This window comes from Podarcis bocagei (genome assembly GCF_964188305.1).
Source record: "Podarcis bocagei genome assembly, chromosome: Z".
Taxonomy (NCBI): Eukaryota; Metazoa; Chordata; class Lepidosauria; order Squamata; family Lacertidae; genus Podarcis; species Podarcis bocagei.
This window is the reverse complement of record NC_138140.1, coordinates 51,017,173-51,041,430: the sequence shown is the minus strand read 5'-3', so window position 1 is coordinate 51,041,430 and position 24,258 is coordinate 51,017,173. Positions and strand designations below refer to the sequence as shown.

General features: G+C 46.2%; 2 protein-coding genes across 7 annotated transcripts in view; one reads left to right on the top strand and one right to left on the bottom strand.

The window, feature by feature from the left end:
• The window catches only part of SLC6A14 (solute carrier family 6 member 14), a 54,982-nt gene that overhangs the window by 19,303 nt on the left and 11,421 nt on the right, over positions 1–24,258 (bottom strand). Inside the window, exons 1-6 of one of the 2 annotated variants that reach the window (XM_081180461.1) lie at positions 10,818–10,921; positions 6,750–6,909; positions 6,013–6,144; positions 4,005–4,169; positions 1,611–1,746; positions 5–137 (exon numbers count right to left, since the gene is read on the bottom strand). In XM_081180461.1, coding sequence (XP_081036587.1) covers positions 5–137; positions 1,611–1,746; positions 4,005–4,169; positions 6,013–6,144; positions 6,750–6,909; positions 10,818–10,865 — 774 coding nt within the window. In that variant the 5' untranslated portion in view covers positions 10,866–10,921. Of the gene's footprint in view, positions 1–4; positions 138–1,610; positions 1,747–4,004; positions 4,170–6,012; positions 6,145–6,749; positions 6,910–10,817; positions 10,922–24,258 lie in introns of those variants that run through there. The other variant, XM_081180460.1, reaches the window with a different exon arrangement.
• Positions 11,049–24,258, top strand: part of LOC308579427 (uncharacterized protein) — a 58,994-nt gene continuing 45,784 nt past the window's right edge. For all 5 annotated transcript variants that reach the window (XR_014004465.1, XR_014004466.1, XR_014004467.1 and 2 more), the window contains exons 1-2: positions 11,049–11,192; positions 14,099–14,304. The gene's annotated coding sequence lies outside the window, so the exon portion shown is untranslated. The remainder of the gene's footprint in view (positions 11,193–14,098; positions 14,305–24,258) is intronic.

Below are 24,258 nucleotides of genomic sequence, written 5' to 3'. Positions count from 1 at the left end.
CTACCTTTCCCGAAGACTTGATTCCTTTAAACAAGGCCACTGCCACAATCAGCCAGGAAAGGAGAAGGCAGAGGGCGAGGTACCACACAACCTCCCCGGTCTCGTCTAAGCCACTTGAACGCTGAAGGACCTTGTTGCTGGGGGGAGACAAGGGAAGCATCAGCAAAGACATCACTTAGAAGGGAGTGCTGTAGCCAGCTGTGCAAAATGAGGTGTTCTAAAGGAGGCATCTGTGTAACCTCCAAAAGGGGCTCCTACATCCTGCAGACCCCAGTTTGGCTTAGGAACTTTTATTTCACCCAGGAATGGGAGAATAGCCTAAGAATATGTTACAGGCCAGACAAAGGGGTTTAGAAGCTATTTGGTTTTGATTCACCAAGATTTCCACTGACAACAAATACTAGCTTAATCTTGACTTGGTCATACACCACGTCTGCCTGTCTGAACCAGATCTAGCTTGCCAGGTTTTCATCCTGGCCCTGGGCACTGATTTTTTTGCCTCTGGGTTTTGAGCTTGGAGAACTGATCTTGTGAAGTCCCACCACCAGCTTGCAAGGTTTCCCAAGCAATATTGGCAATGTCACATTTCTCAAAGCAAACCAGGATCCATTTCTCTCTTCTGGAGGTTGTACCATGTTGTTTCACTAACAACATAGCTTTTATTACTCATATTACTCATCGGGCAAATGTGCCGCAACCCATAATGATTAGTGCACAAAAGAAGCAGGGCAGGTGACACACCTGCAAATTAGTTGTGTTCAGGTGTCATTACTACTCTCCAATGCCTGCCCCTTTCAGGTTGTATACACCTGAACAAAGGGGTCACCTAGGTAGATGCTTAATGATCAATGAGTTTTGGGTGGGAGACAAAACTGCCTAATATTTCAGGGTCTGCCCTCCTGTGTTGTTAAACTGCTTCAGGATAGGTAGTGATTGGGGGGGGGGTTGGGGGGGTTGCAAAAAGGTTGATGATAGAGGTGGGTGGACAAAGGTCAGCTTGGATATGGAAGAACCCTGTTGGTCATGTTTGTGACCTTCGGCAAGTTTCTCAGTTCCCCATCTGTAAAATGGGGGTCAGCAGAGTCTTACCTCACAATGCCATTGTTTTAAAGGTCATAGGTAGTTGCCTACGGCTGTATGCAAACCAGACCTTTAAAGCACATTCTTCCCCACAAAGAAACCTGGGAATGGTAGATTACCCCTCACCAAACTAAGGTTCTCAGCACCGATAACAAACTACAGAACCCAGGATTCTTTTTGGGGTGGTGTGCTCTGAATGTGCTTTAAAAATCTGATGTGTACTAGAGTTTGACTAAGTGAGACCACTGGCCTATTTAGCTCAATGCTATCTGTACCTTCTTTCTCCACTTGCTGCCCATCATCCCTGGCCATCAACAAGAGTCGTGGTCTAAAACATCCAGATGGTACAAGGTTGGGCAAATGCTGGTCTACACTGACTAGGCATTTTTCCACCTGGGGATGCCAAGGATCAAACCTGAGTTCCTTCTGTGTGTAGCTGTTGAGCCACAGCCCCTCCACCCACTGAGGACAACCCCAATGACACCTGCAGACCACATTTCAACTGGAAGAGCAACAGGCCCAGGACTCACTTCCAGTATTGTTCACTGGGAGCCTGGGTGTTCGCAAACACCTTGGTGCCATTGATGCAGGTGTAGTTGTTTTTCTCAACCCAAGAGTAATTCGCGTTGATAGTCTCATCGTTTAATGTAATGTTGCAGTCTAACACTGAAAGACAAAAAAGTGTTGCTCAGCAGTTCTGCAGAAGGAAGGGGGTACAACAAGTATGTGAAGCAACAGCAGCAAAAACATTTTTAACCCCCAGTGTGATTTTGACCTCTGACCATTTCTTATGAGCAGAATGCCCATCGCAATGACACAAAGGGTGTGTGCCGGTATGGAACAAGCAAGGATGGGGACCTTGATGTTGATGGATGATGTTGTGGTTGTTGGCATTGTCACATTTATTAATCACTTCCCAAACCACTGTCAGAGTGATTTATACATATGACAAAAACAGTTAGAAACAGAAAAACAGCAAATACCTTTAGAGCAAAACTAAAACCGTAACCAGTGAACACTTACGGTAAAGAGCCATTTTATCTAACTGGGAAAGCCTGTTGGAGCAAAACTGTCTCCAATGGTTTCTACAAGGTGCAGGTGATTGTCGTCTGTTGTATATCAACAAGAATGCTATTCCACAGACAGGGGCAACACACTAAAAGCCTTGCTCCAGGTTACTGCAAAGCAGGCTTTCTGAGATCTTTGGAACTTGCAGGAGAAACTCTTCTGCAGAGCACAGTGAATGTATAAGAGATAAAGCAGGTCTTCCAGGTAATTTGGTGCTGAGCAGTGTAGGAACTTATACTCTCTGCTGTATTATGAATCCCCATCATCCCTGACCACTGGCCATGCTGGCTGCTAATACTGAGAGCTGGAGGCCAGGAACACCTGGAGGAACCAGGCCAGGGAAGATTGGCCTACAGAAAATGATGGGGGACCTGATAGCCACCAATTAACACCCCAATTGCATTGGTTCTTTTTATGTGGTGCTTTGTCAGTTTGCATCAGCACTTGCACACATAGGTTAAAACACTATAGAAAACAGGCCATCTCAATGTGACTGCACATCCAGGTGTATTAAGAGTCTTGGTGTGGTGTTTTACCACTATGCATGGATGCCTATACCTATCAGTAGATCACCCTGAAAAATGAACTGAACATAAGAAGCCTCCTTAGACTGAGTCAGACCATAGGCCCATCTAACTCATATTGTCTACACTGACTATCCAGGGCTTTGTACAAGAAGTCTTTCCTGGCCCAGCCTGGAGATCCTGGGCTACTCTACCACTGCACTACAGAGCTTCCTTGCATTGCAATCATACATATGACCACATCAAGTTTGCTCTTTTGCAGTGTTTTATCAGTCCACATTACATACTGGTAACATGGAGGTTCAAATGAACAGAAGTTGTTGAGCGTGGAGGCAAATTCTGTACAGTGGTGCCTCGCAAGATGAAATTAATCCGTTCCACGAGTCTCTTTGTCTAGCGGTTTTTTCGTCTTGCGAAGCAACCCTATTAGTGGCTTAGCGGATTAGTGCTATTAGCGGTTTGGCGGCTATTAAAGGCTTAGCGGCTATTAAAGGCTTAGCGGATTAGCGGCTAAAAGGCTATTAGCGGCTTAGCGGCTTAGAAAAAGGGGGGGGAGCGGAAAAAAATCGGAACACTTGCAAGACGTTTTCGTCTTGCAAAGCAAGCCCATAGGGGAAATCGTCTTGCGAAGCAGCTCAAAAACGGAAAACCCTTTCGTCTAGCAGGTTTTCCGTCTTGTGAGGCATTCGTCTTGCGGGGCACCACTGTATTTCCCCAGAGAAGTAGATGCAGGCGGGGGGGGGGAGGTAGAGTAGTAACTGTTTTGGGGGGGGGCACCGGTGCTTAGCGGACCTCCCGTCTCCAGTTTTGCTGCAGCTTACCCAAAAGAAGGAGGAGTGGTGAGGTCAGCATAGTACAAATGCATTGGTAGGAGTGCCAGATTGGTTCTGCCAGTGTGTTTGCACTGTGCCAGCCTCATCCCAGGTAAGAGCCACTTGCTCCACCCTGCCAACCACTACAGACTTAGAGGACACCATTAGCAGTAGGGTCCCAGCTTGCTTTCTGCCCATGGTGACTTGGCCACAGATAACCAAACTCGCTTCTAACCGCATAGTGCCACCTATGCATGTCCACACGCTTCATTTGCAGAGTCCATCCCTGTTTCTTGGTCACACACTGATGTGTGATGGACTGTTGCAACATTGCTCTTATATACTGAGGCACCATTTGGGAGGGGTAAAGAAAAATGATGCACTAATCCAGACTCCAAATAAGCCAGCATTCAGCAACAGCAAGAGAACACGGCATCAGTTTACTGTAAATAACTTGCAACACGATCAAGGATTATTGAATGAGCTTGAAAGAACAATCTTGCTGCCATGGAAGTCTTACCTAGCCTCGTCTTGCTGCAATTTGCATTGGCCCACTCAGGATTGCAATCTGCCCAAGGGAGGACGCTTTGGAAGGAGGCAAACAAGTAGTAGAGGCTGTAGCCAATGATGACATTGTAATAGATGGTCACAAACGTTGAAATGATCACCATTGTGACTCCGACTCCTAAAGGGATAGAGAGGAGACATTGTGATAAGAGCAGGAAGAGCATTTCTAATGGCCATGATGTTCGTGCCCTCAAAATTATTTAACAGACTCACTGGATTGGAGAATAAGGCTTGTGGGGAGCCGTCCCTATCTCATCCCTCCTGCCCAAACCGTCCTCCAAACTTTCTAGTTGAAAACGGCATTCCACATGGGTCAAAGCACTTTCTAGAGCAGAGATGGGCAACACTGAGCCTAAGGGAAGCATCCCTTTCCAGGGGCCACAAACTAGATGCAAAAGTGGACAGAGCAACAAATGTTAATTTTACCTCTGTACAGTACCCTGGCTTCTACACCTATGCAAGAGGCATGATAAGAGTTTAAGGGCACATTTCCAACCAGGCAAAAGCAGTCAAGGAGGATACAAATCAGATGTGTTGTTGAGTTTATGAATGGTCCCCAGGGATCACGCCTCCTACCTCTTAACATTTTTCATCCAAGGGGTGGTGAATATCCCGTATGCTATTATTGTAGTACAGTTTTGACCACCAAGCATGCAATTTTGCTTCCTCTGCTGCTTTCCCAATAAGCCACAAGCAAGGAAGATGCAAAAGACGGAGTGGATGGAAACTGATTGACTCAAGTTCTAGATCAAATTCTTTTGGGGGTAAATATTGTGGGATGTAATCCATGAGAGGCAGTCAAGTACAACATTCCTTGAAAAGCTAGAGAAGACGTGTGAGGGAGTGTTTGGTTCAGCCAGTCGAAACTTCCCGTTCCTCCTGGCTAGAGCATCCTTCTTTTTGCATGTGATAGAAGGTGGGCGTGATGTAACCTGTCCAGGTATCAAAAGGACGAGTCACGCAGCACACCTCTCTCTTTTTCACTTCTTTCTTCATTTGACCAGCTTCTAGCTAGGACTGCTCTGTTAGCTCTCAGCTAGCAGAACACTGGGATTACTCCCCCATATGGGGTAGATCCACATGTACATATTTGTAACTAAGTCTGCCTTCAGGGATTCAACTCTGAACTGATGTAAGTAAACTTCTTTTATTGACTTCTTTATTCTTTGAAGAGGGATTCAAGGGAACTTACCAGGAATGTACAATTGAGACAGACTGTGCATTTTTAACATACAATGTCTATGGGTCTCCCTCCACTGTTGGAGGCTGTGTGCCTCTGAATACCAGTTGCTGAGAATCACAATTGGGGAGAACGCTGTTGCACCCACATTGGGGCATCTGGCTGGCCACTGCGAGAACAGGATGTTTGTTGGGTTAGATGGGCCTTTGGCCTGATCCAGCATGGCTCTTCCTATATTCATATGTTCAAGGCTGTTGTGCTGATATATAAACCCCTGAAAAACTTGGGTCTAGGGCACCTTAAGGACTGCCTGTGGTCCAATCCCTGAGATCACCTGGAGGAGTGCTGTTTGCTGCCCCTCACCTTGCAATGGCCCAAATGGCTTCATCCGTAAGTCAGGCGTTTAGTGTCACCAGCCCCATTCTGTGGGGCACTCTTCCAGCAGGGATCCAGCAAGCACCCTCACTTCTCAGGCATCTTATAGAGGAGGTGTTATCTTGATGGCAGGCCTATGCAGTTGCTTAAAACTCACACAAATTGTCTGTTCTGTGCTGCTTAAAAAAATGTTTGTATGTTGCTCTGCACCACCCTGATATATTATGAGAGGGTGGTAGATTAAAATACATTCCAAAATAAAACAATGAGCACAAACCACCCTCGATTTTGCATTAGAGAGCTACAAACAGAAACCTTCCCCGGAAGTGTTGTGTATGTCTGTGAGTGTGTGGATGTTTCATGGCAGCCCAGTGGAAACCAATGTGGAAAGGGTAACAATGCCTACCTTGTAAAAGGGGTAGAATCCTCCAAACAGAAATGGGTCCCAAGCTGGCAAACTGCCCAAGCGAGCATTCCAGGAAGAACAAAGGCAGCCCAGCCAGAGCCAGCATGATGGTATAAGGTATCAAGAAGGCCCCTGCCAAGAAGACAACAAAAGGAAAGAATGTGAGCATTGGACCAGCCAACCTTCCAAGACGTGTGCATATACAAAGGCAACAAAATGTTACGCACCACAAACATACTGGGGAATAGGCAGATTAGCAGCCTGCTGATGGTGTGGGCACCCTTAAACAGGCATTTGGCATTTGGATGAATTCTGTTGTTAAAGTATTACCCCCAACTTCTGCGTAAATCTAAACCGGGCTTCTAGAAATCTGGTGTTTTGGGCTCCCACTCCCAAAAGCCTTGCTGACTGGGACTGGTGGGCATTGCTCGAAGCACTGCACCTTTTATGCCAACCACACTTGGCACAATGTAAGTTATTTCTAGCCTGCAGCATTCATGCTGTTTGTGTCTCAAGGGCTGGATGAGGAGTGGGAAGAAATGCCTTTCATGGAAATTTACTTGGCTGGTCGCCTAAAGGCACTTTCAACACACTCTAGGTGAGTAGGTAAGCAGCTCTTTGCCAGCATGCATTATAAGACAGGCAACTTCAACAAACGCTCCACTAAGGTGCTTCTCCACTTTCTCCTTCTAGGATGGCCTTGCCACTGACACAGGAAGCACAAAAAGAAAGCCTACCTCCTCCATCCTTATAGGTGAGGTATGGAAAGCGCCAGACATTCCCCAAGCCAACGGCATAGCCAACCATAGAGAGGAGGTAGTCTGATTTGCGCGACCAGTTTCCTCGTTCATTCTCTTCATCTTTTTCGGTAATTTTCTCAGTAGACAAAGTGAAATCCTTTAAGAAGGAAGAGAGAAAGTCATTCATGCATTTATATCAAAACCTTTGCACCCCACCATTCTGTCCATGAATGAACATTGGCGAGAGAGGGAGAGAGAGAGATGATACAAAAGAATGCATGCCAATTATTATATTAGTTTATTATATTATTATATACTCAGAGTAGACCCACTGAAGAAGAAGAAGAAGAGTTTGGATTTGATATCCCGCCTTTCACTCCCCTTCAGGAGTCTCAAAGCGGCTAACAATCTCCTTTCCCTTCCTCCCCCACAACAAACACTCTGTGAGGTGAGTGGGGCTGAGAGACTTCAAAGAAGTGTGACTGGCCCAAGGTCACCCAGCAGCTGCATGTGGAGGAGCGGAGACGCGAACCCGGTTACCCAGATTACGTGACTACCGCTCTTAACCACTACACCACACTGAAATTAATGAATATGCCCATCTTAGGTCCATCCATTTCAATAAGTCTACTCTGAGTAAAACTTAGTTGGATGCAGCCCAATTCTTAATATTTATTAATTTATATTAATTAGTTTACATTAATTTACATACACAACAAGGCCCAAGTAGACCCATTTTGTTATATAACGGCAGTTATAATGCTCACCAGCCATGGCGACTATGTTCTGCCTCCATTACAAGAGGCATAATGCTTCTGAACACCAGTTTCTAGGAATCTCAGGGGAGAAAGTGCTCTTGCAGACCCTCCAAGTGCCCCTATTTTCCAGGGATGGTCCCAGATTTACAGAAGCCATCCCAATTTCTTATTTGATCCCAGAATGTCTTAAGACGTCCCTGTTTTCGCCAGAGAAATGCTGGAAAGTATGGAGTTATGTGACCCCCTGAGCCAAGGAGATAAGTATACAGTGGTACCTCGGGTTACATATGCTTCAAGTTACATACGCTTCAGGTTACAGACTCTTCTAACCCAGAAATACTACCTTGGGTTAAGAAGTTTGCTTCAGGATGAGAACAGCAATTGTGCAGCGGCAGCAGGAGACCCCCATTAGCTAAAGTGGTGCTTCAGGTTAAGAACAGTTTCAGGTTAAGAACTGGCCTCCGGAACGAATTAAGTACCCAACCCGAGGTACCACTGTACAACCTTTAGAAGACCTCTAAAGGCAGCCCTATATAGGAAAGTTTTTTTAATGTTTAATGTTTGGTTATCTTTTAAATATGTTGGAAGCTGCCCAGAGTGGGCAGCAAATAGCAAAATTATTATTATTATTATTATTATTATTATTATTATTATTATTAGATAGGACACCCCTGTTTTCATTGGAGGGTTTGTTGTTGTGCTCATATCCTTCTTGGGGCCCACCCTTGGGGGCATCTGGCCGGCCCCTGTGAGAACAGGGTGCTGGACCAGAAGGGCCGTGGGCCTGATCCCGCAGGCTCTTCTGATGTGCCTATGTTCTTGGCAGTTTACAAAATAAAAAAGCCAAGTTACACCAACATTAAACTATAAACACCCATGACTGAAATGCACAATAAAAGAAAGCCACTTATAACAATGCAGCAATTAAAGGCAGGAGACTCAGGAAAGGCACCTGAGCCAAGGACAAGGTTAATAACGCCCCCCATGGTTCACCAATCAAAGGCCAGAGATGGAAGAGATGAGCCTGAATGCCAGGGGGCTGCTGGCGGGGGGGGGGGGGGAGAGTTGCTCTTGCACTCATGTGCTACTTTTGCTTCCCAGAGGCGGAAAGGGGAGCTGGGCCAGTGGGCCCTAGACCTGATCTAGCAGCCAGGTACTGCCTGTATTTCTCCACCACCAGGACAGAATCAACAGCAGCAACAGTGAAGCAGAAAAGCATTTCACATAACTCAATTTTTCTGTGGATATCCAGGTCAGAGCATGTCCTGGGCTGCAACTGAAATGACTGCTGTTGCTTTAAAATCAGCTGAGAAAAAGGCAGAGAATCTTTAGTTCTACATGCAGAGCATGGATTCCTCCAAGGCAGGAGTGCCATCTTGGCCCTGCGACTGTGGGTGCCCGGCGCTGTGGTGGGTACCACACAGCTTGCCTGTCCTGGCGCTGAAATTTGTGGGTGCCCAGCCCATTCATGGGAATTTTGTAGGCGGTGCTCAGGCACCCAGCGCCCCAGGCACCTATGCCCCAAGGCATCTTAGGAGCTGTAATTTGCCCGCAGCAGAGCAACAATCCCCACCACCCTTAACTACACTTCCCAGAATCCTTTTTTTTTGGAGGGGGGAGAGTTGTGTGTTTCAAGTATGCTTTAATTATATGGCAAAGTCAAAATAAATTTGTCAGCCACCTTTAGATCTCATGACAGTTCGCGGCATAAAAATACCAATGCTTCCCTCATATGCACCTGCCACTTTAGTTCTGATACTTTTTTAAACACACACACACACCCAGGATCAATCCTCATGGGCATGGCCGGGGGGGGGCAGGGGGGTAGTTGCCCCCCAGATCAAGTAAAACAGCAGAAATACTTAACTGAGCAGTCACCGCCCATCAAAATCCCTCACTATGCGCACGTTAACCCTTTTACCTCTTGGCCATTTCTGCTCCATCAGAGGTTCCCAAGAGGGGAGCAACAAAGGTGAGCTCTTCTGTTCAACCTTGTGGAAGCCTTTGGGCTGCCAGAACCCTGCTGTAATTGCTAATCTTCAGTCATGCAAGCCTTTGCTCCCCCTTTCGCTTCTGACTCCGTTTCCCCTACCCCTGGTCTCACCCTGGGGTAGAATGCTATTCGTTCGTTCGTCTGTTCTATATCGATATACTTAGCGATAAGACTGTAATGAAAGCCTCGAACTACAGCCGTTCAGAGACTTGTTCCCTTGTTCTGGATCTTGATAAGACGCAGTTAATCACTAAAACCAGGGGCGAAACCATGCTTTATTTCACCCGGGTCAAAGACCCAGTTTGGCACCCCAAGCCCACGTGCAACCCCCCCAAAAAAAACCCCCACACAGGCAGGGCGCCTCAATGGCGCCCCTCTGGAGGAGTCACAAGGCAAAAAACCTGGCTAGCCCCGCCCCCCAGCTAAGGCACTGACTAAAACCATCTATTTATGCCAGTGACTTACCAAGCAGGACTTTTAAATTATTGTAGCAAAAAGCAGAGCAAGTGATGAAGGCACAAGCCCAAACCCTTTGCTGTAAGAATTGAGCATTTCTGATTTGCAAGCTATTGTTCGTCATATATCTGTGTCTATATATCCCAAAGTATCTATATATCCAAAAGCAAATCAGGAGCAGATAAAAAAACTACCATAGTTAAACTAACCAGGGGTGCCAACTTGAATAAAATATGGAGCGGGAGCTCCGCCCTGCATAATCAATCACATTACACGGGGCACACACACCATTTGAATGGCAATGCCCATTAATGGGGGAGGCAGTCCCCTCAAATATTTTATGGGGGGGGGGACGTAATCAAAGGTACCTTGGCCCCTCGGAGTTGGCTCCAATGAAACTACCCATCACTAACTCGCTCTAAATGTAGAATCCTTCATACTACAGGAAGCGGCCCCCTCCTTGCAACTTGAATGAGCGACCCATTGAACTGAGGGGGCTTTGATGCACAGGGGGTGCAAAGATGCATGGGCAACGGGGCACACAAAACTTCCCTCTTGCGCTCTGAAAAAGGCTACAGGCAAAGAGGAGGAGAATAGGCAGAAGTTACCTGCCGCAAGGAGCTTACAATCTAAACCTCTACCACATACGATGGAGGAACCCCTAGGAGCTTCCACCCACCCCGGCTTGCTGCCCCATGTTATTTAGTGGGGAGGAGGACTTTAAGTCGAGGCACCACAGTTTGTTTGCGGGGCATCCTGGTTATTCCGAGCAGCCTCCTCCCGTCCCTCCTTGCGCGTCCGGCCGGACGCCGGTGACGCCTGTTCGGCTGCATCTTGCCCATCGCTGTGCGGACTCACCTCCTTGTTACCGCACCGCAGGAAAGACGGCAAGCTGAGCCACCCCATTGCTGTCTGTGCTCGAAGCCCGGAGTCTTTCGCAGACTGCTACCTCCTGCCCTCCCGTCCAGGTAGCTTTTATGGGGCGAGGCGGGCCGGGCCCGCCCTGCCTGCTCTCCTCCTCCACTTCTCCGAGAGGGACCTTACAGGTGGAACCGGGAGAAGGGCAGGCCCCTCCCCTCCCCCCCCGGTCATGTCCCGTCCCGTTTGGGCACAGCACGTGGGGAGGAGGCCACGGAGCAGCGTAGCCATCACCCGCCTCCACTTCTCCACTCAGGCAGTTTCTCCCCCCGCCCCAAATCGGAGCCTACCCCGGTCTCAGGAGGACAGGTAGCCGTTCAAACGTTCCTCTGTCGCTTCCCTTTTCTTCAATGGATTCACGTCTAAGTTCACTTCCCCTTGTCTCTGCCGCTCAGGCGTCCCATACTTCTTTCCTTCCCCCCTTTCCACCCTTTGCTCATCTGCGGACCAGCCGCCCTTCCCGCTTGCCCCCTCTCTAGCAAGGCTTCCCTTACCCACTTCAAAATTTTAAAATGAATTTCTCACAACGGCGGCGAGAGCTTCCTTACACTAGCCTGGTCCACACGTGACGTTGAACAGGAGTCCAAGCTGCCTCGGTTATTTATTTACTTCTTACATTTATGTCCCACATATTGGTCCCCAAGGAGATCAAGGTGGCCTGCATGCTTCTCCCCTTTCTCATTTAAGCCCAGCAACAACCCAGTGAGATAGGTTAGACTGAGAGGCAGGGACTGGCCCCCAGGTCACCCATCAGGAGCTTCACTGCTGAGCAGGCTTCAAACCTGGTCTTTCCCGTGTCCTAGTCCCAGAGACTCTAACCCAGAACAGCCCAACTTTTCAAACCAAGTGGGCCGAAAAAGTACTTTGACACAGAACCCGTAGGTTGGACACTGTCCTGTTGTGCGGGGGTGGGGGTGAAGGCTGCCAAAATTTGACACCCCCCCCCAGTGTGTGACCATACAATCAACTAATAATCTACTCCTGTATAAGATAAGTGTGCGCACTAATGTACATAGATGGTACCCTTGCTGAATAGCGCACATTAAGAACCATAGGCGTGTGCAGCTCAGTCGGTTTGTGTACACAGATTGTGCACTCATCTGGATCTGATGGTTGGTCCATCGAGCCCAGTATCCTTACTGGCAGAGGCTTTCTCTCTCTCTCTCTCTGCCTGGAGATGCCTTTGGGGGTCGAGCCTGAGACCTTCTGCATTCAAGGCAGATGCTCTGCCACGGAGCTACAGCTCTTCTTCTAAGAACAAAACAAGGTACTAGTCCTCATAGTTTTGTATTAAGGGTGGATTTGATAAGAACATAGAAAACTGCCTGGTACAGAATGAGATCATTTTGGGTACAACCAGCTCAGTATTGCCTGCACTGACCGGCAGTGGCTCTCCATGGTTTCAGGCGGGCGACATTCTCATCCCAACCTGCAGAGGCCATCAGATGGAACCTGGGCTCCACCTGCAAAGTGGGTGCTCTGCCACTGAGTCAGAGCCCTGCCGAAGGCAAGAGCAGAGGGCATAGAGCTCCTCCATTTAGAAGGCCAGAAAGATAAAATCTGTGCCTGATTCCAGGAAGGAAAAGTAGGCAGCAAGATGCTAAAGATCCATCTGTCCACTGAGCCTTCTTTTCAATCCATCATCAACTGCCTCTTTAGGACTGTTTTGGCATCTATTCCTCCATCTATTCCTCCCTTTCAGTCCAATTATCCACCATTCCATTCATTTTTGCCTGGCTCTTTATCACGGACTGCTGTGTGTGTATGAGAATCGGGGGGGGGGGGAGAGGGAGAAGGGGGGGAGAGAAATGTCTCTGCTAACTTTTCAGAATCACAGTCTCTCTCACTTTCTCCCCTCTCAGCCTCTATCCACACATTTCATTTTATTTGGAGCAATAACATTCATACATTTTGCAAAGTACGCTTTTCAGCTCCATCTTTTTTTAAAAAAGGAAACCATAGGAGCCAACTCCTAGGGGCCCTGGGGGCTTTGGCCCCCAAGATAAAATATTTGAGGGGGCCAGGCCCCTGCAAAGTTGATGGGCATTGCCATTCAAATGGTCTTGTGTGTGCTGTGTCATGTGATAGATTATGTGGGGTGGAGCCCACCTGTGCCCCCATAATATTTTATTCAAGTTGGCACTCCTAAAGGGAAGCACACAAGGTCTGTGTTTCCTTGCTTTTTGAGTCGACTCCCACAGTATAGCTTTGCACTCTTAAACAGTGCAAAGCAGGACAGCACTTGCGTCTGAGGGACAAGCAAAGCTAAGCTAGGAAAAAAATGAGATTGCATTGCTTGAATAAGATGTTTGCAGTCTAGGGAGCAAGTAGTGGACGGGGGGACAAAAGAGTTTTAGCTCCCCCACCCACAGCCAAATCCAGCTGAACAGAGCCTCTCCTACGGAAGGGCTTTAAGAAGACCAGAAACAGTTGGAAGGGGAGGAGTTTGGCGGCAGGGATTCTTTTAATTTTATTGCGCTTTTTTGCATGGCTTTTTATGTATTTTGGTATTTTATGTATTGCAATTCTGCTGCTATTTTTATTGATTATAATTTAAGTAATGGTTTATTGTAATTGTTGAGAGCAAATTTCCAATCGTTATTTGTTGATACTTGAGTGTTGATTTTGTTGTGTACTATAATAATAATCATAATTATTTGTATCCCGCTTCTCTGACTGGGTTGTCCCAGCCACTACATTCTAATGGATTATTGAATACTACATTATTTGATATGTTGTTTATTTGAAGTCATATTTTTGGTATGACTTGTATTGGATTAGATGGTTGTAAGATGTGTGATATTTGTTGGTTATTTCCTTGTTTCTTCTGTCTGTAAACTGCCTTGTTGTGTAGCAATACAGAAAAGCGGTATGCAAATTATAAATGAAATGAAAATGAAATGAAGGTTGTTAGAGTAGGACCTGGGAGACCAGGGTTCAAAGGTGCCTCTCATCCTAGCCTCCCTCACAGGGTTGTTGTGAGGATAAAATGCGGAGAGGGAGAACCATGCATTCCACCTTGAGCTCCTTGGAGGAAAGGCAATATAGAAACGGGATAAATAAAATAAAATAAATATTGGGAATGTGAGAGGTTTTGCCATGGTATGAAGAACACATAAATCCGGTGGGGGGGGGGTTAAGTAGAAAGGGTAAGGCAAGTGAAGGATAGCTGCCAGTTCAACATTTCTTCACGCTTCTTCTTTCATTCTTTGTACATCCAGAACTTTGCTTCACAGTCAGCTGAGAGAAAGGGTGACTTCAAAGAGGAAAATCCAGAATTGCCCCATCACTTTTCCTGCACCCACACAGTTGCTGTGCAATGCAGAATTTCATTCACTCTGAACTAACAACTCTCCAAGGCGTCTTGCAATGTATCTGGAAAAACCAAAGTCACCATCACAACAGCAGCTGGAGCAATAAAACCAAGGTAGGTAGGTTGACTCATAAGGAGGTAGAAACCAAAAACTGAAGACCATTAGAGCAACCAGAATGGCACAAAAGAGTGTGCAAGCTTTTGAGTTACCAGGAAAAGTGGGTAAACAAAGCAACCTGGATCTTTTGTGGGCGGGAGTGAGGGGCGGAGATGAAGCTGTGAGTTTGCAACAGGGAAGAGACTTACGATGGAATGTGGGAGGAGATAGTAGACATTAGAATGAGGTGCACCTGTGTGTGGTGAGGTTTCAGGGTGCACAAAGGGCTGCTGAGAAATAAGAAGGAAAAAGGGAGGGGTCATAGGTCAGCAGCAGAGCACCTGCTTTGCATGCAGAAGAATATGCCAGGTTCAGTCTCCAATGGCATCTCCCTGTAGGGCTGGGAGAGATCCCTGCCTGAAACCCTGGAGAGCTGCTGCCAGTCAGTGTACAATACTACTGATGGACAGCTTCCTGTGTTCCTAACGTACAGTGACCGACTCCCCATCTGTGGGAATTCAAAAGAAGAAAATTACCTTGATCCATTGCCACCCTTAGGAACAACACAGGTGTCTTGGAACAGGTGGGAAACAGGAGTGAAGAGGAACAAGGCAGTAGTTATGTCAAGCAGGTACAGGCTAATTTTAGGTGCCTGAGATTGCTTTATTCCTCTTACCTCCTGCTCCACTTTCCCTTGTGTTGTGTTTGCTTAGATTATTGGCCTGTGGAGAAGGGACTGTCTTGTTTTGTATGTAACCTCGTTTGGGAACAACCCCCCGCCCAATGGTATAAAATCATTTTTCCAGTTTAGAATTTTGCATCTGAATTGCTTAATTTAAAAATAAATAAATTCTAGAGTCGCATAAAAAGTTAGAATCTAGAATCCATTTTGGGGCACTATCTTTATTAGGCCACCAAAATGTCACAAAGGATAGGTCCGGATATTATTAGTATTGTTGAGATCTGGAAATGGCCTGTCTCCAGATTTAAGGACTTAATAAGAGCATTGCTAGATCAGCAAACGTTAAGCACATTGGTGTTCATCATCATCATCACAGTCATCATTTTATTATTTATATCCCACTCATCTCACTTGGTTGCCCCAGCCACTCTGGGTGGCTTCTAACAGATATTAAAACATCACACATTAAGAGATTCCCTATACAGATCAGACCAAAATACTTCTTTCCTGCACTTACAGTATCCTTTTCAGAGTGTGGTGACCAGAAATATATACTCTATTCCAAATGTGGCAGCACCATAGATAGGCATTGCAGTACCGACAGTTTCAACACACAGTACACAAATGTCCCCATTTAGAAGTCAAGAAGAAATCTTTTGATTGCCTCAATAGCTATCAGGGATGCAAACTTGGGTCTCGGCTTATAGGTGCCCAGCATATGTGACATAACATCATGATGTGACATCGTGATGTGATGTCATGATGTCACACACCCTGTGACCTCAGAACCTGACTTCCAGTGCCACCGGAAGCCAGGTTCCAAGGTCTCACAAGGCCTTTGATAGCATCTCCAAGGTCTTGCTAGATGCTTTGTGAGGCCCCCAGGGCTCCCTATAGTTGGTGTCCCTGATACCTATGTTCTTCCACTGTAGAAGGAAGCATGCCTCCAAATATCAGTAGCTGAGGTCAAAGATGTGAGGTGAGGATAAATTCAATCCAGTTCAGATTTTAAGACATCCTTCAGAATTTGCAGCTCTCCAAATTTTGCATCGTGGTTTTCCAACCTACCAAATGACTACAAGAATCCAAATATTTGGGGAAGTTGTGCATAAAAACAAATATATTAGTGAAAACAGCATACAAAAAATGTAATATATTAAAGAGAAATTGCCTGCATGCATGTGTGAATGAGTCAAAACTGCATACAAAGATGTGTTTCTTAGGAGAAATTTGCACTAAAATGCTGAAGAATTTTCATGAGGGTTTTTTTGAAGGAAAAAATGGAAAAATCACAGATTGCTGCAGCAACATGGAAAACTGAATTTAAGATTAGAAAAATGAGAAAACAGAGACAACCAAAGCTGACAGAACCTTCTCCCACTAGCTGGGAATTGCAGGTGTTCGGGTGCTGATGTGCTCATATCTTGCTTCCAGGCTTCCCATTGGAGTAGCTGGCTGGCCACTGTGAGAAGGGGATGCTAGACTTGATGGGTTACTGGCCAGATCCAACTGTCAGGCCCTTCTTGTGTTTTTATGCTTTCTGGTTCAGCTACATTTGTGCCTAACTGGCCAGTATACCTTGAAAAATGATAATGTGGGGCTGGGAGAGGGGGCAGAAAATAGCAAAAAACACCAGGGCCATTGAAAATGTTGTTTCCTTCTCAATGGCCTTTGGAATCTCTTCCATTTATGAATGCATTAGCCAGGGTGAAGGGTTGCTTATTAGTCTTCTCTAGGGAATATCCCCAAACAGCCAAGCAGTTTTCCCCCTTCAAATGGCCAGTTTTGAATACATTGGCACGGTTTGGGATTCTGCGCCCATGTCCTACAAGGTTTCTATATGCCACAAAGCCAGATGGGCATGCCTGTTTCCAAAGGGGACGATGAGAGTGCCTGGGATAGGATGGCCTACTGCGCAGTGCACTGCAGAACATAGAATAAATGTCTGCAAAATGCTGGCTCTGCTGAGTGACCAGGAGAAAGGGTTCTTCCTTCAAAACAAACTCGGAGCAGGATGTTGAGTGTGGAACAGCATTCCTGTTGAGATTTAACAGGTACCTGCTACCTGCACTTCCCAGGTACAATTGGAATACTTTTTTTTTGTTTTGTTCCAATGGGCTTTCTCAGATGGATAAATGGCTTTTAGTATTTTGTATGGTTTTAGTTCTGTTCTACATGTATTCGGTTGGGGATTTGCTGTGTTTTTAATAGTTTTTATTGTACATTGCCTTGAGACAATTGCATAGAAGATTAATGAATACATGCTAATGATATTAATTATCCCCACCATCTGTCCCCTGAATGGCTGCTAGAGGCCACTCAACATACCCTCATTCAATGCATTCCACTCACCATTCAGGAACATTTATCTATGTTCATCTGGCAATCCAGAATCTCAACCCATTTGGAAGGGCCATGGAAATACATTAGAAAGGGTTGAGATTCTTTTTGTTCTGGCCATTTGAAGACGGTCCCTAAGAATCACCAAGGACACTGGGCCAATCACCACCCTGATGGTGGGAAAGTTGGGGCCTGGCATTCCTTTGGCTATTCAGAAGGAACCAATGTATTCCATTTGCTACTCCCTGTTATTGGCTTGAATATCTCCCCAAGGGAAAAGCAAAGGCATTTGGAGCTTTGGGGAAGGGTGGGTGGGTTATAAAAACCATGCGTGGTGCAGAGAAAGCAGGCAGGGATCATTTTTCACCACCTGCCTCTTATGCCACTAGAACTCAGGGGCCACCCAATGAAACCAGCCTGCAAGAGGCAGAGAGCAAAGCGAAAGGGGGCACAATTAGCTAGTGGAATTCGTAGGTGCACAAAAGTGGTTTAAAGAGGGCTTGAAGGAGGGGATCGTTATTCTGTTGTGGTTGTTAAAACCTTAGGTCTGATCCAGCAGGACTCTCCAAATTTTCTTACTAAATCGCCTCCTTTCAAAAGCACAAGAAAAGGAAAACCTTCTGCAGAAAGCACCTTGATTCATGACAATTTTGGGCTTTGAATGCTTTGGGAGGAGCACTCAAGGCACCATGCCACACCTGGTTTGGGGCTAATCTAGACGCTGTATTAGCCATATATGTATATAACCCCCCCCTTTTTTAGGTGATCTCCACCACATTTTTGGAATGATGCAGCCTTGGCTGGGGCTCATGGGAGCTGTAGTCTAAAACATACGAAGGGCACTAGGCTTGCAAGGGCTGCTATAATACAGTTTTCAAGTCCATTTATTGTAAAATGAGAAGTAATGGAAATTAAAGTTGCAAGCCTCGTGACCATCAAGGGCTAAAACTAATAACCTTTGCAGCATAAATCTGCCAGAATAAATTTTAAGAGACAGATTAAATTGGTATACAACTGTATAACAAAATATATTTACATTTACATAAGGGAACCCTGCTGGGCCAGACCAAAGCCCAAACTAGGTCAGAATCCAGTTTCTTGCAAGTTGATGCATCTGGAAGAGACCATAGATCAGTAGCAGAGCATCTGTCTTGCATGTTAAGGCCCCAGGTGTGACCCCTGGCATCTAGGTTGGGCTGGGAATGTCCCCTGCCTGAAACCCTGGAAAGCTGCTTCCAGTCAATGTAGACAAGTACTGAGTGCGATGGATCATTGGTTGACTCAGCACATGCAATTTCCTTTGTTCCAATGGGATGCCCACAAGAGGGACTTAAGAGAACAACGAGCCCTCACTGTCATATGTCCACACCATTTGGTAAGCAGATGTAGACTGCTTCTGAAAACAGGGGATAACTCCTAGCTGCTCATTCATCGATCCAAAATTAAACGTAGCAATGGTTTTTCACTGTCAAACAAACAACAACAACGACTTCATAAGCAGAACAGAAAGCAGCAAATGTCTGGGGGGAGGATGCAATTAAGGCTGGTTTTTAACTAGGCACCAAAAGCTACACAGCAAAGTAGCCAAGGCAGGCATGACTTGGGAGATAGGGTTGTAATCACAATAAAAGACCTGCTTCTTGAGTCACCCACTCAGTTTCCCACAGGTGTTTGAGATTCCATGCCCTCCTGCCCAGAAGTGCACAAGGCTATCATTTGCCAATAATAACAAAAGTGTTTTCTGAAGACTGGCCCTAAAAAGAAACCAATTTGCTCCAAGCTATCATTATTACAGTGGTACCTCGGTTACATACGCTTCAGGTTACATACGCTTCAGGTTACAGACTCCGCTAACCCAGAAATAGTACCTCAGGTTAAGAACTTTGCTTCAGGATGAGAACAGAAATCGTGCTCCGGCAGTGCGGCAGCAGCAGGAGGCCCCATTAGCTAAAGTGGTGCTTCTGGTTAAGAACAGTTTCAGGTTAAGAACAGACCTCCAGAATGAATTAAGTTCTTAACCTGAGGTACCACTGTATTTCAATTTATTATTGGCCCCTCAATGTAGGGTCTCAGGATGAACCAGTTAAAACTATTTTCAAACAAGATAATAGGGCTGGCCCTTCTATGAAGAAGAAGAAGAAGAGGAGGAGTTTGGACTTGATATCCCGCCTTTCACTCCCCTTCAGGAGCCTCAAAGTGGCTAACATTCTCCTTTCCCTTCCTTCCCCACAACAAACACACTGTGAGGTGAGTGGGGCTGAGAGACTTCAAAGAAGTGTGACTGGCCCACAGTCACCCAGCAGCTGCATGTGGAGGAGCGGAGACGCGAACCCGGTTCACCAGATTACGAGACTACCGCTCCTTACAACTACACCACACTGGCAAGATGAGGCAATTGCCTTGGGTGGCAGGATCCACAGGGGCAGCAAATCTGGCTTCCAAGAAATGCATCACCCAGTGCTGCTGCCACTTCCATAATGACAGTAATGGCTGTGGTGACTCAACATCCCGTTTGGAAGTCCCCCCACCCCCACTTCTCTACAGTGGCCTCTTGACAAATAGGAGACACTACTGGCTTCCTCCCACCCCTAGGGAGGAAATGGTGGGAGCTTCCCTCTGGGGTTTCCTGGGGTCTGCACCTACAAGGTGTGATTTAAAGCAGGCCGCCACTCCACAAAGGCCTTTGATTCTCACTTCAACTGTCAGGTAAGCCTGATTTGATTCCACTGCCCTTATTCCCAATGTAGACCTTCACTCACCCCCCCCCTTCTTCCCTGGAGGGGGGCACCATTTTGTACTTTACCTCAGGTCCCAGATGTCTTGGTTCGCCACCCCCTCCCACACACAGCAGATGGTGCTCATCCACCTGGGAAGGGAGCCCATCTAGGAGAAGGAAAACCCTGATCTTAAACCTCTACTGCCGTGCAAGATATCTTCAGGAGAAGAAAAGGCTAAGGAGTAAACCTACAGAAATCTGGAGTCCCTAAGAAGGGTTGGGTGGCGCCTTGCACACCTCCTTCCGGCAACTCCTGCAGCCAAGCTGGTGCCCAACGTCTTGCTCTGCTTCCCTTTGGACCACATCAGTGAGGCTGAGAGGAGGGGTCTTGCCACCTGGGCAGCCCAGGACCTCCAGACACACTGCCCAAGCTTGTGCCCCTGAGGGGTCACTTCAGTGCTGCTAACACAGCAGTTTGACTTCCTCCACAGAGGCATGGGGAGGAATTTCTACTGCTAAGGAGCTGCCACAGAACAATGATATTGAAACCCTACTCCTCAGGTGGATAACAAACAGCCCTTAGGCTTATACAACCCCAGGCTTGGTGGAACGTTTTTGTTATGATTATTTTTTAAAAAACAAACAAACACTCTATTGGCATCTTGCCTTAATGATTATGGAAGGCTCCTCTGAGATAATCTGTATTTACTTGGCAACACGCCCTGATGCCAACCACACTGTGCAGTCACGTTCATCCCTGCTTAGCAGGATGAAAGTATATTTTGCAATGTTAATGATGTCATGCTACTGTGGTGTTTTGTTCCTTTCTTTTTAAAGGTGCAAGCACAAGGTGCCCAGAAAGCAAAGTGTCAACACTGCAAGATAAACAGAATTTAATCCTCATAGGGGGTGGGGGAAACCTGGGTGTCTGGGGGATATTTACATTATTTCCTTCTTTAAAAAAATATAACCAGTGTGTGTAACTAGGCTGGCAACTGCAAGGCTATGGTGACTGCTGTGAGAGGGGTGGGCTTGGCCCTACAAGAAGGAGTCTGAAAGCCAGTTCAAGCAGGATTTGGAGTTATGGGGGTGAGGAGGAATCAAGCTGCTATTATTATTCACTTTCTACACAGTTGTCTCAGGCAATGTACACTAGAACCTGCAAAAAACAACCTAGTTAGAAATATAAAAAACAGCAGATTTAAAACAAAAACAAAACCATACAAAGTATACAACTCACAGTGAAGACCCATTTATCCAGCTGGGAAAGACTGTTAGAACAACAGCAGCAAATGTCCTCACTTGTTTTTGGAAACTCTGGCGGTTAGAGTACTGGGTTGAGACCTGGGAGACCAGGATTCAAATCCCACTCACTGGGTGTGACCTTGGGCCAGTTGCTTTAGCTCCTTGGAGAAAAAGGTGGGATATAAATGTAAGCAAAGAGATAACAAATAAATACGTGTTTATTCAGAAGCAAGCCCCAAGGTGCTCAGTGGATGTTATCCCCAGGAATGGTTGTGTTGGGATTACAGCCTTAAATCCATGTGATTGGCAGATTAACCAGCCAATTAAGTAACAAAACGTTTAGTCGATTAACTGCGGGAGGCCAGTTCCAAGCTGCAAGTGATGCTGAAAGCGAAGGGGAAAGCTTGTTGTTTCTGTGCCATGGAGTTGTGACATTTAGGAGGGGGGAGTCCCCACCCTTCTAATAACCAAACATGAATGAGAAAAGGAAAATTCATAATTGATTCTTCTAAGAATAAGTGGCAGCTGCTGTTTATAGATCTGTAAGTTATCTTTCCTCACTTTGTAACACTTCCCCCAATATATTAGTTAAACTGTGGAACTTACACCCACAGGAAGAGTTAGTTATGGCCACCAACTTGGATGGTTTTAAAAGGGGGCTGGACAAATTCATGGAGGAGAAGGCTATTGGGGACTGCCAGTAGCCTCTAGCAGTGATTGCTGTGCTGCACTTCCACAGTCAGCCTCTGGCTACCAGTTTCTGGAAACCACAAGTGGGGAGAGTGGTCTGGTTCTCTGTTCCTGTTTCCAGGCTTCCCACCGGCCTCTGGTTGGCCACTGTGAGAACTGAAAGGTGGACTAGATTGGCGCCCGTTGGCCTAATCCAGCAAGCCACCTTTGTGTTCTTACGCTTAGGAGACCTTTGTATCAGGGGTTTCAAAACAGCACTTTCTTTTTTTCACTGCACTGGAACCTTCTGCCCTCTTGCCTAGGACATGAGACAGGCATGCCAGCCAACTTGTTTCTGTTTTCACCCAAACACTTTCAGACAGGTTCTCATCCCTCAACTTGCAAGTGGAAAATGCAAGATCCACAGAGTAAATCAACTTGTAGGGCAAGTCTGCCCACATGCCACTCATGGAAGCGAGGTGTCCCTTAACAGGAAGTCTTCCCTGAAAAGTGCTGGCAGGAGCAATGAGTGCATGCCAGGGACTTAGATGCCATTGTGGTGGAGATGAGTGACTGTCTTACAAGACCAGGCTGGGCACCCCATCTGACATATGCGAGAGGCAGCCCTTATACAAGCAGGTTGGCAGAAGGAGAACTCCCAGGTCAAACAGTATGTGTCAAGAGGTGCTGCCCAGGTGATGGAATTGCAGAGCTGAGTGACTGTCAAAGAAGGGTTAGTTCAACACAGAGAGCTCCAAGTTGCTTCCAGGCCAAATGGGTGTGCCTGGCATTCCAATTCTCGTCCAGACATAGTTTCAGGAGTTACCTTAAGCAGAACAAAGGTACATGTGTATTCGGACTCTGACCAAAGATAACCCCAGTTCTGTATCACCATCAATTTTGTCAACCTGGGATTTTTTTTATTACAGTGGTACCTCGGGTTACAAACGCTTCAGGTTCCAGACTCCGCTAACCCAGAAATAGTACCTCGGGTTAAGAACTCTGCTTCAGGATGAGAACAGAAATCGCGTGGCGGCGACAGCAGGAGGCCCCATTAACTAAAGTGGTACCTCAGGTTAAGAACAGTTTCAGATTAAGAACGGACCTCCAGAACGAATTAAGTTCTTAACCCGAGGTACCACTGTACTCATATTGCATATTTCTGTGTAATTTAAGGAATTTGGCTTCTCAGATTTAATGAAATCTATGAATATGTGTGGGTGGGAAAGACTTGGTGGTTGAGCAACTACCAGGACCATGATGCAGCACAGCAAGATCAAGCAGGGTTTTGTTGTTGTTGTTGTTGTTGTTTTGTTTTTTAAACCCTTCAGGAATGGGGAATTTGTAGCTCTCCAAATGTTGCTGGGCTACAGCTCCCAGCCTCCCTGGACATTGGTCCTGCTGGTGGGGGCTGATGGGAGTTGTGGTCCAACAACACAGAGAGAGCTAACCACCCCTGTTCTAACTCTAACTCTAATGGTGCAATGTGCACCATTGGGTTGGCAAAAATGCTAAAATTGTGCTATATCAGTTACAGGCACCCCCCCCCCATTCACACGCATTCAGTATGTGTGCAACTGCGCACACGTGCACAGTGCGGAACCTGGAAGTGACCTGCTGTAAACTTCACAGAAAGGGGCAGAGTGAGGGTGGACCTTTCCAGTGGTATTTCAAATATATGTGATTTCGCTTAAATGCACGGTACCTTGGAATGTAACCCCTGTGAAAATTGGAAGCTGTCTGTACTCATTTTTCCAAACTTAAATTTAGTTTGTGGATTTTTTGAAGTCCTCATGGAAATTCATCTGATTTTAGTGTGAATTTCTCCCAATATACGAATATTTGCATACAATCTTGCCTAATACGGACATCTTTGCAGAGCAGTGCTTATTATTATTATTAGCCCTCCCTTTACCACAAGGTATCAGGGGCAGTTCTCTGACTGGAAGAAGTAGAAAGTGGAGTCCCATAAGGATTGGTATGGAAGCCTGTGCTTTTTAACTTGTTCATAAATGATCTAGAGTTAGGAACAAACAGTGCGGAAGCCAAATTTGCCGATGACACTAAATTGTTCAGGGTTGTTAAAACAAAAAGAGCTCCAAAACGACTTCTCCAAACGGGTGGAATGGGCAGTAAAATAGCAAATGCAATTCAGTGGAAACAAGTGTGAAGTGATACACCTATGTGCTAATGGGATCTGAACTGGAAATGACAGACCTTCATATGAGATAGCTTGATGAAGATGTTGAGCCAGTATGCAGTGGCTGTAGAAAAGGCAAATTCCATGCTAGGGATCATTAGGAAAAGAATTGAAAATAA